We start from the raw sequence: 12,150 nt of genomic DNA, 5'->3' as shown, positions 1-12,150 counted from the left end.
AATTTCCACTTTAATCACATAGTTTATTTTGTCATTAAATTGGAACATCATATACTTCATATAAAAATTGTTTAATTTACTAGTTTCTCAAATCCCATCGTAACTAAAGTAGCATGTTAAATGCTTTGTTTTGTATTTGATCTTCAATGTGCTCTATGTGTATGAATCACTATGTGCTTCCGTGCTTTCTCTTTCTCTGACAGGACACAGAATCCATTACATTCGTGATATTACAGCTCTCTGAATAATTAAAATACTGAGATGTATACATGATATCTTTTTCATGATGATAGGAATGAAAGCATGTTATTAAACATGGGAACACAATGGCACAGTGATTGTGCGCGACCTTCGATGAAATTATTGTAGCAGTACTGTCTCTTTGAAACATACTAACCTCCAATTCCTGTCCTTACTTTTCTTTCTCCAAATACCCAATCGCCACACAATCAGCTCTGTAATAGATGTTAAGCCATCTGTAAGCTTACAACGATTAGTCTTCAAAACTTTTAAGGAACATTGAAATATCTTCGTCATACGTGTTTAATTATTCTATCTATCCTTCCAGTGACGCGCCAGCCCAACAAGAATACAGCTCGTGGTAGGATCAATCCGTGAACTAGCTAGCACTGCGGCACCGTGTATTTACATGTTTAATCATTAACAATACAGATTATTTAAATGTAGTTAAAGTTTTATCTGTATAATATAATCAACATATTTTGCTGCATTTCATCTTAAAAATGATATATTCATCATATGTAAATATGCGCTTTATAAAGTGGCACAGGTTGTGCAATATTATAACTGTAGTGCAGGTTTGCAGTGAGGTAATTGTACTTCTAAGTACAAACAGTTCTACAAGGAGCACTTGATGGATTGATTGAATGCATTTAGAGTTCTTGGGATGAAACTTTCTGAACCGCAAGGTCCGTATAGGAAGTGTTTTGCTGTGGTTGAGGCAGCGTGTGCTTGATGCTGTATCCTTATAATTCTCTTTTCGATCAGCTGCTACTGTTAGTCCCCACTCAGATACAGTGATATAAATACTCCAAGTGGTGCAGTGAGAGGTATATGGAAAAAGATGATCCGCTGTGGCAACCCTTAACGGGAGCAGCTGAAAGAAGAAAAAGAAGGTGCAGTGACAATAACAACATAAAGCAGCTATGGTATTTGGAATACTATGGCTATTCCCTGTACCATTATATTGTTACAGGTTAATTACAATCAGATGCATTACACTAATAAACAATATGCGGTTTTGTTTCAGTGTATTTATAAAGCCGTGTCAGGAATGTGGATCTAAGAAAGAAAGGGTAACCACACAGGAACACTAGTACTGCTTTGACACTGGGTGCCGCCAGTCTGCAAAACCGAGTGCAGAACTTGCGTACGACGGGGTATGAGGTACCGTGGAAATGTGTGTGGCTTTACGCCAAGTTTAGGTTTTATACATTGCGATTTGAACATGGAAAAATTCATATGCAACATTTCTGTGCGTACGCATCGTTTAACACATGAGGCCCCTGGTCTTTGTGTTCATGTCTGCTCCCACATCTTCAGAGACGTACAGGTTATGGTACCCGTGTGTGTGTGTGTGTTTGAATTGGCCTTGTGATGGACTGGCACCTTATCCAAAGCCAGTTACCACTGCTTAAAATGAATATAAAATAAAAACATGAATAATGCAGTGTGGAACGAGCCCCAGACACAGACAGATGGACATTGTTTGGTCACCCAACACACACATTTATTTACAATAACATATTTACAATTAAGTGCACAATCCAGTGCCTCAGCACCAATCACCCCAAAGTCCAGGCCTCCCTCTTCAGTGCCTCTCTTCTTCAGGCCACCTCCACTCCTCTCCAGCAAGACTTTGTCCACTCCTCACCCGACTCCAGCCATCGAATGTAGGGAGATGGCACCTTATATACATGCCCAGATGGGCTCCAGGTGCTTCCCGACACTCTCCTGTGTGGTGGAAGTGCCGGCTGCCCACCCGGAAGCACTCCAGGTGTCCCCGGTCTTCTTCGCCCCCAGCACTTTGGGTGTGGCGTAAGTGCCGAGGTCCCGGGCTTTCCAGGAACCGGGGCGCCCCCTGATGGTGACCACTGGCCCCTACAGGGTACCACCCCCAGCCGCATTTCTTTAAAAGAAGAAATGTATATATTATTTCTATGTTAAACAGTTTTCTAAGCATCAAATAATTCAGTTTTTCATTAACTTTTAAAACCTCATACCACAAATTTGTTTCCTTATTGCAATCTGCCTCTACTAAGTGACTGAAAAATAACATTTAAACGTTTTTGTACATGTTCCTTCTGGGTAAACTTCTAACTGGTAAATAGCACAGCGCTAAATCCTCTTTGCACTGACTCCATGATGAAGACCAATTTAATTCTGTGATCTTTGCACATTCACACTCAATACTCATGTTTACTTTCTGTTTGTCATTTTTATTTCTCACTCATCCTTATTACGTATCGCTAGATGCAGTCAACGCCACCTCAGTTGTTGGTTTAGAAATATGTAGGAATACACTCTTCGTCCCATCAATAAAGATTTTTAAATTAGCAAGTGTATTTGACAAAATTCATGTGAAATTTACATTAAAGGTGAAATTATGCATCACCAAATAATATTTGCACTAATACTGAAATAAGACACAAAGTAAGAAATGCTGAAAGGTACAGACTTCCCAATCATAACACTCCCAGATCAAACACATCCTCTTAGAGATCAATGTTGTTCTGATTTACTTGTCTTAATATGCATAAAGGGTATAAGTAATGACTGGGACATGACTTGGCATATATGTGTGGCCATGATTGTGCACTTTGATATATATAACAGGTTTTTAAATTCACTGTATCTGGCTCCCTAACAGCTATTTTCAGCATATGGATGGATGGATGGATGGTTATTGTTTCTCTTTTTGCACACTTGACAAGAAAGAGCAATTTTCAGATTGTGTTTTGCAAATGCAAATGAAACACTAAACTATAGTGATATAAATTAGTTTTTCTTTTACCATGTTAGTGCGTAGTGCATACCCTTTCTAGACAGTTTTTTTGCCAGTCATCTACCTTTTTGTATGTGTTCTTTTAGATACATGCGTTATCAGTTTATATAGATGTATGAGCAGCACAGAAGAAGCAGCTGATTTAATCATTTCCTTGATTCAACTCATCAGTGTTCTCTTCTGTCCTAAATGAGGCAACGTTTATTACAGTTTGAGTATCCCTAATTCCATTCGCCGACATGACCTCAGAAATGGAAAATTCCACATATGAGTTCTCTTATGAAACGCTGCTTGAGTTTAAGCATGTAAACATTCATATGCCAAAATAGAAGAAAACGCGTATGGCAAAAATCAGACTTATAAAATATAAATCTCAATCATCTTGCTAATGTGTCCCCTGTGAAGCTTAGACACATGATTGATGATCTAGGGATTGGGGTATCCCACGAAGCATCAACTGACATGAGGAAACAGCGACATGAACAACAATTGACCCCCTTGAAGCAATGCGATAACACCTGCACTGCAGTTCAAAAGTACTACATGGCACTGTTAAAATTTCTGGGCTGGCATATTCCCAAGCAGATTAGAATGAACATAGTTTGTAGTGTCTCTCCCCCTGAATTCTAGGGATTAATAAAATGTCACTGCTTGTGGTTACCATAAACCGTATCATTCCTGCTAGGTGCCCTTATAGCAATAGGAGTTCAGTAAATTGCTCCAATTAAAACAGGAAAACCAGAGGCTGTTCCAAATTGCCATTTATTGTTGACAAAAAGATGTCATGATTAATGTATGTACCCCCACGCATTACAAAAACTGAATGTAGTGCCTTGGTCGGTTGGTTAATGGCTTCCAGAACAGCAGGAATGAAGGAGTTAGGAGTGCCTGAGATATTCTTGACCTGTCGGGCAGTTCTCTGAGAAGTGACCATAGGTAGCGATATAACCTGACGAAAAATCTTCAGTGCAAATACCGAGCCTTTGTCCGAGTTGTCAGAGATACCCAACTCTCCTGGAGAGGGATGAGAGAGAAGGAAGGATGTGGTGAACGGGAAATGACATGTGTGATAGTGTGCCTGGGCGAACATTGTGAATCATAGCAAAAGGAGAAAGAGTCTCGGGTTTAGTTTGCCATGTATAACAACCCTTCCAACAAACCAAGCTAATGTAAATCTGTGAAAGCCAGAACAGTGGGGGAGACTGTACATAGTTAACTGCATTCTCTGATTCACATGTCTTAAGTTTCCTTTACCTTTGATGAAGTTATTACAATAATAATAGATCAATGATATGATTTATTATACATGTGATTGGTCACTTAGCTGGTTGTGACTGCATTTCCATGTTTGATCAAGTGTGTCCCCACAATATTTCATTATGTATATGCAAATATTTCAATATCCAAATATATCAAAAATCTGAAATATTTAGGGTCCCAGACATTTCGCGTTAGGGATAATTTTGTGTCATTTGTCAATGTTATATTTTCTGAGGTTTGCTTAAACAGTTAAGATCACATCTCCCATGACTCTGAATGCTGCATTTTGTATTACTGGTAAATCAATCTTTCATAAATACTCGTTTGAAACAAAATTTCATGTTCAATAAAATGTTGTTTTTTTTTATACAGGCCATCTATTATGAACTTGGATTCATTATATGTGCATCTGTGGGCATACTGTTTATACTCATCATGCCTGTGGTGGGGCTTTTCTTCTGCTTGTGCCGTTGCTGTGACAACTGTGGAGGAGAGATGCACCAAAGGCAGAAGAAGAATGCGGAATGCCAGAGAGGCTGCTTTGTAACATTTCTGTTTGTTACATCTGTCATGATATCGTAAGTTAGCCCGTTTGTTTATTTAATGAAACATTCTGGTTGGTAATCAGCAAAAAATCACCCGTTTCATTCATCATCCATTAAAAAGTTTTGTAAACTTACCCATCAAAGTGAATATGTGTGTGTGCATGCAGTGTACATGTATATACATAGTATATCTATAATGAACAGATGATCACATAAAAATATACAGTTAACACACTTGTAGTCTTAGAATTTTATTGTTTCCTGTTTATTTGGACTCGTTACTTTGGAAGGGTGTTAGGAACCACGGACAACAAATAATTACATGTACTTTTTACCTGCGTTATTTAAATGTATAATTAAATTGATATTTGTGATATCTGTTAAAAATAAGTTATAAACATTGTTGATTTGTTTTGCAGTGGACAACAATATCTTTTTGTATACCATATTTTCCCTGGGGGCTTGTAACACTTAGAATATCACCATTGTGATACTGTGTTAAATCCTGTCAGTTTTCTTGGTTTAATACAAAGCTTTTGTAAATAAATGTCAAAGTTTAGAAATATTCAGTTTCTTCACAGTCTTTCATGCATGCATTCTTTCACACTCTCATCACTGTTGTTTGTTAGCCATACAATTGTACCATTATAATAAAAGGAATTAATATAAGTGTCATATAATGTAAGGATTGTGTGTTTTGGGAGGAGTTCTCCTATCAAGTAACATTCAAAGCTATTGACAAAAGAAAATTGACTGTATCATTTTAGCAAATGTTTAATTATATCTTAGAGTAATTAGGAATTTTAGTATTACTCAACTATTGAAGTTGTAAACACTTTTAAGCTAAAACATCTAGATTTCATTTTAAAGGAGGTTTTGTTCAGAGTTTTAGATGAATAGTGATAACATACAGTAGTACTAGTTATTTTAGCTGCGGTCAAAGATTAAGATAAAGACAAAAATGTGTTTTAATTATCATTAGGTATTTTCACAACACTAAATTTTATTCCATTAATGTAAAGGAGTATAGGGTATTGTATTTGCAAATAATGTACTTATGGTTGTCGGAATGGTGTGCACTGCACTGTTTAGCTTCTCTAGGTGAACCAAACAAGGTGAGTGCTGTTCAGTTGTTATGGCCTCTTGAAAAATATCTTATTTATTTCGATTTTGAGATTATAATTCCTTAACCTCAGATTGTCAAATTCAATCTATTAGTGAAGAGAGCCACGGTGTATCATGGCTCGCTCACAAAGTTTTCAGACATCACTAACTGGAAATAAATGCAAGTTTAAGAGTAAATGGTAGTCTTTCTTTGTGAAAATGGAAGGAACTATGCAATGCATTACTTGGCTTATATACAAACACGTAATCACAAGTATTGAATCACATACATGTTTTTTGATGATAGATGTGTACACACAAAGGCAACTGAAAGTTTATTCTTGTATTTGCATTATCGTACATCGCTAGGTGTATTGTTTCTGTGAAAGCATTGCAAGTGAGCTGCATTCACTTTCAGACTGCTCCATCCACAATGTGCCTCTTGCATTTTCTCCTTTCCCCACATAAAACTGATGTAGGCTGTGCATTTTGTATATTGACAGATTTGCTGGTATATCAGACAGTTGCCACACTTCATGCAGAACTGAATCATGTGTTGTAACGGCAGGCATACTTGCCGGTGAGCAGTTATTGAAATGATGATTCCCTTTTGCTGCTTCTGTAGAGAAAAAAATATATATATATATATATACTAGATACTAGATACTATTGCCTATTTTGAGAATGCTAACACTCGATTTCCAGGGTAACACAGTGTGACTGTTGATGTGATTTGTAAGCCTTTCACAAGCAATGTGAGAAAAGTCACTGCTGACAATATATTAACATCATTTTCCACAATGCTGGAAGTGAGGCCATTTCAGTTTTATGCTTAGATGTAGTGACAATGTATGAATGCTCACTTGTAATTTGTGATAAGGGATGTTTTGCTACTCTCCAAAATAGTTTATGTATGTGTTATATCGACTCATGCGCAGATCTTATCCTGTTACATATGAAATAAGAAGATGAAGGAGCTGATACAACAGGGAGTACCAATGTTACTTTGTTCAACTTCAAGCACATACTTTGCATGAGAAATAAGCTGCTTGCCCAAAAGACAGTTCCTGCTTCGTACTGAAATGTAAACTGTATGAGACTGGAGCTGCCAATCCACAGTGAAAGGACACAAAAGTTGGTCAAGGAGACGGACAGATACTGATTATGTGCAGAAGCAATGCAGAACACACAAGCAGCAAAAATGTGAATTCAGAGCACATTATTTGGTGCGCAAGCACAGACTGCAAAAAATGATAACAGGCTGGTGATGTACACAGCATTGTACTCAGTCTAACTTATTACCTGCCACTTGCCTACATAATCTGTGAAATATGTAAATAAGAAAAATACAGTTTTAACTATAACATTTTGAATTAAATACTGAAATGGTTTTATGTCAAATCAGAGAAAAAATGAGTATCACTGCATCCTTTGGTATTTAAACTCTATCCATCTACCCATTATCCAACCCGCTATATCCTAACTACAGGGTCACGGGGTCTGCTGGAGCCAATCCCAGCCAACACAGGGCGCAAGGCAAGAAACAAACCCCGGGAGGGCGCCAGCCCACTGCAGTAAACTCTTATCTATTTAAACTATAATAACCCCCTATAAACTTGATGCCCTTTCAGATTACTGACAGCATTAAGGTGTCTATAGCATACTGCTAAAATAAGGCCTGTTTCCCTAATGATTTCCAGATGAATCCAGATGTCCTCACTAAGATGTGGATCATCATCCAACTGAAGAAGACATGCATGTAAATTATGTCTGTCCTCCCTAAAAAATGTGCAGCCATCATCCCCATCTTTGTTATTTAGCCAGGTTTAAGTTATTACTGTAATTTTATAATTATGCCCAGCTACATAAAACTCTAACTCACATACTTTTAACATTAAGGCAAACTATTTTAATGTGTTACTTTTTTTTACTTTTGCACCTAAAGTTTGGGCTAGAATTTGTTACTGTGCATATTTGTTTTTGCACTATTTTATTTTTACCTTCATCGAATATCCTGAACCTGACCTGTCCTAAACATCCTGCCAACCCATTCCCTAGTTTAAACAATCCTCAACTAACCTACTCCTCCTCAACACATTGGTTGCCCCTGTGTTTCAAATCTAATGTGTCACAGCAGAACCGGTTCCATTTGTTTCAAAAGGAGTCCTGATATTCTATAAAAATATACCGTTCTATCCTATACTAAGATTGAGCCACGCGTTAAGCCGTTTACTCTCCTCAGTTCTGACTGGCCTGGTACAGGGAACAGAGAAGACTACTTTGTTAGTTATGCTCCTTAGTCTGGCACCTATTTTTTTTTATATTTGGATTCATGTACTTATAGCCTGCCCTTAGGTGTGTCTTTTGTTCCAACATGGACAATAACAAATGGATCCACCTCCTCTCTGGCCAAGAGCCTTTCCATCCTTGCAAGTAGGTCTCCCACTCATGCACACTGTCTGACACAAACCTGTGTTTTATTCCCTCTAATGATTGAGTCCCCCACTATCACAACCCCTCTCTTTTTTTACGATCTGGTTTTGAGGTTGCCTGTTGGGGCTCCACGTGTGTGCCTGTGACCTTAAAGTTTTCAGAGTCACCGTTCAGCTTTGCAAGGCTATAAAATAGTTTGATACATCAAATTTAGGGGTGCCTCTGGACAGTGTTCCCCCTCTGTCTTGCACCTACATGTGACTGAGACCCACCCGTCTCTACCTGTCTCGCCTGGAGTCTCCTTTCATGTAAACGTGTGGGGGTACACACCATCTCCATAAAGGACAACTGTGCCAGGTCATTTATTCTCTACTACAGTGCACACCAACCAACACTTCCTCCACTAGTTCAGCGGCCCTGAGCTTGAGGTGCTGGGTCAGCTGGCATCTCCTGCAGAAGTAACCATCAAGGAGGACCGAATTTTTCAAAGCATCCTTCAAAAAGTCCAACATCCAACATGACTGATATTTTACTGGCCCCATTTTTAAAATTTGGATTTGGATTACTAAACTACTCAAACTATTTTTGATGAGTTCTCTTAAATTATTAAAATTGATTTTAGATTAAAAGACTACCACAGTTTTTTATCCCCTTCTAGCCCCATAAGCTCCTGTAGTATTCTCTCCCTCAAATGCCTGTTGTGTGCCTTCCTATGAAATTATTAAATTTATGAAATTATAAAATTCTTAAACTTTATTTTTCCTCGTCTGTTTTCCTAACTTTACACCCCTGTTATTACATGCATACTTTTAAGCTTTCTGCATCAATTGTGCTCCTTCCTATTCATGAACATTTACCCTGTTGCCCTCTTACTAGCGCTAACTTTCCCAAGTGCTAACAATTGTTTTACCAAGTAAAATCTTTTACAAACTACATCCTACCTACTAAGAAGACTCGCTTACTGAATATCAGCCACGTTATTAATTGTTCACTTCTCTGTTTCTAGTGTTAGTCGCCCCTGATCACCAACAACATTTATTTACATAGCACATTTGAGTTACACCATTTGTATGAAAATTGCTTTACAAGATGAAGAAACAAAAATGTATAAAAAACAAAAATAAGATTAGGCAATACTAGATAACAAAGAATAAAGTAAGGTCTGATGGCTAGGAGGACAGAAAAAAACAACCAAAAAAAAACTATATGGACAAAATCTGCAGGGGTTCCAAGGCCACAAGACTGCCAAGCCCCCCCTGGGCATTCTACGTAACGGAGCGAGATTATTTAAGGCTTTGTAAACCATAGGCAGTATTTTAAAGTCAATTCTGAATGGCACAGATAACCAGTGTAACAACATCAGAGGTGGAGAGATGTGCTCGGATTTTCTCTTCCTAGTTAAGATTCTGGCAACTGCGTTCTGCACTAATTGCAACCAATAATCAGTGTTTCTTCACCACTTTACCAGTGCCGTCTACCTGTATTTAAAGTAAATGCTTTCCTTCTTATGAACATATATGGCATCTGTTTGTACCAGTGTTAATTCTTAACTGTACTGGTGCTATATGCTATAGTGCTGTATCCAAGTACTCCATATATACCTTTACTTCTTTGCTCTAAGGAATCGTTACTCTTAACTATTCATCACTAGGACACTTGCAGATTAGCTGGTTTTTGCAAGTGCTTCCAGTCCTGTGCTGTACTGTGCCTTGTAGAAACTAGTTTTGAATACAAGTTCATTTTCAAAACATTCAAATACCTTGCTCCTGTGCTGGTGAAAAAGGCAAAACAAAGAATAAACTTCTAAAGAGAAAACACTTTAAAAATTCCTACACGCCTCCTTGGCAGCAACCAAAAGAACAACATTTTTAGGAGCAAAATTTGTATTTTAATTAACTCTCACAGACCATTAATAAAATAACTCCAGCAAACCTTCCACTTGCAAGGATGATGTCAGCATGTCAGTCTTGGTATCCAGTCACTCATGCTCTGAAGTTACCTTTCAACCCTTATCTGACGATAATGGACACAAGACAATAACCATCTCTGAATAAAGTACAAATTACATTACAGAGCAGACTCAAACACATGCATGCCTACTGGATATATTAAACATCTCCAGTTAACCTCATTTGTACATCTTCTCTGATGTGGAAGGCAATTAGAATACCTGTAGAGAACCCATCAAACATGGCTTCAATATATAAACTCCATGTAGATGGCATCCCATCCAGATATTGAATCTAGGTCCTTGGGGACAGTAGGAGGTGCTACCTACTGTTCCACCACTCAGACACAGGCCCATGCACATCAAATAGTGTTTATGTTTATTAAAAGCAATGTACCCCTCAAGCACTCACATCAAATATTTTTTATATTTATTAAAAGAAGTATAACATTTCTTGATATGTTTTCAGTAATAAAAGGTTTGATGCCATGCCATCTGCCATTAAAATTCAGAGGTGACCCAATATTCAGAAAATCAGAAATTCAAATCATATTGCTAGCGTCCACAAAAATAGAATGAAGCAAAGGTAGATAACTACTGTAAACCGGATTATATTTAAGAGAGTTATTAAGAGAAGATTTCCTGTTGGATTGTTAACAATGCTAAGTATAAATTCTCTAAGTCAGTAATGAAGCCTTTTCACGCTTTATATGCTTGAAAAATTACCTTTTGGAAAACTAATGTAAATATGTGAAGTGGGTGACTGCTCTGCAAGAAGCACGGAAGACCAAAGAGGAGGCACAAAAGTTGTTCCATGAAATTCTGATCAAAGTGGCAGTGGAAGAATTTGGTTGAGGACTGAAAGGAGAGACAACAATGGGTAGACTCGTTATCCATGTGAACAACATGCATGTACACAATATTAAAAACTGTTTTTCAGTTATCCTCATTAATCCTAATTATCTATTATGTCGTTTTAGGATAGTAAAGGTGAAAAGATTGCTCAATTGCATATTATGATCAAGTCATGTCCTAGTTGGTTTCTTTGGCCATTCCATTTACATGACAATTGGTAAATATATTAGGAGTTAATCATTTGAATGTAAAATGAAAAAAATCATTAATGCATGTTTGATTATTGTAATTATCTGCAAAATGCAAATTCAAGTTATGGAAGTGTCATTTTTCATGTTCAAGTTGAAAAGAATGCTGCAAGTCTTAAGACTGAATTTATCATTTTCATAAATAAATATTTTTACACCTAATGCGGATTTTGCATAAGTAAATTATGTATGGCATCTGGACAGAGTTACTTGTAAGTAGTTCAGTTAAAAACAGAAGGAAAGATGACTACATTAAGTCAGGTATGGTTTACTGTTTGGCTTCTGGGAAGGATTACAAGTTAGGCTGTTTTAATAATAAGATAGTGTTTACAGCAGGGGTCCCCAACTCCGGTCCTGGAGGGCCCCACTAGCGGTAAGTTTTCATTCTAACCCCTTTCTTAATTAGTGCATTGTTTTGTTGCTAATTAACTTCTTTTGAATTAATTTTAATTGACTTGTCTTTTAAGATTTATTCCCCTGAATTTCTTCATCGTTCCTCCGAGCTGCTTCATTTCTTTCCTTAAATGGCACCCAAAAAGAAATGAAATGTGAAGTGAGTGAGCCAGCAGAAGACCAACTAAGTCAGGGCTTCAACCCAATTTCACTCCAATCAGTTGCTTCATTAGGAGCCGATTCTTGTTGTTAATTAAACCCGTTCTTTAATTCCATGGCTTGTTTCTGCTGTCATTGTGCAGTAACATACATTTCAGATATTTTTGATTTTCTCTTTTC

General features: G+C 37.4%; 1 protein-coding gene across 12 annotated transcripts in view; it reads left to right on the top strand.

The window, feature by feature from the left end:
- The window catches only part of LOC120527748 (prominin-1-A-like), a 283,241-nt gene that overhangs the window by 169,621 nt on the left and 101,470 nt on the right, over nucleotides 1-12,150 (top strand). For 11 of the 12 annotated variants that reach the window (XM_039751518.1, XM_039751516.1, XM_039751517.1 and 8 more), the window contains exon 4: nucleotides 4,658-4,863. In XM_039751518.1, the coding sequence (XP_039607452.1) occupies nucleotides 4,658-4,863 (206 nt within the window). Of the gene's footprint in view, nucleotides 1-4,657; nucleotides 4,864-12,150 lie in introns of those variants that run through there. The other variant, XM_039751527.1, reaches the window with a different exon arrangement.

Source organism: Polypterus senegalus, chromosome 4, assembly GCF_016835505.1.
Source record: "Polypterus senegalus isolate Bchr_013 chromosome 4, ASM1683550v1, whole genome shotgun sequence".
In the NCBI taxonomy this organism is placed as follows: domain Eukaryota; kingdom Metazoa; phylum Chordata; class Cladistia; order Polypteriformes; family Polypteridae; genus Polypterus; species Polypterus senegalus.
The sequence above is the reverse complement of the archived record's forward strand: the minus strand, read 5'-3'. Positions and strand labels throughout refer to the sequence as shown.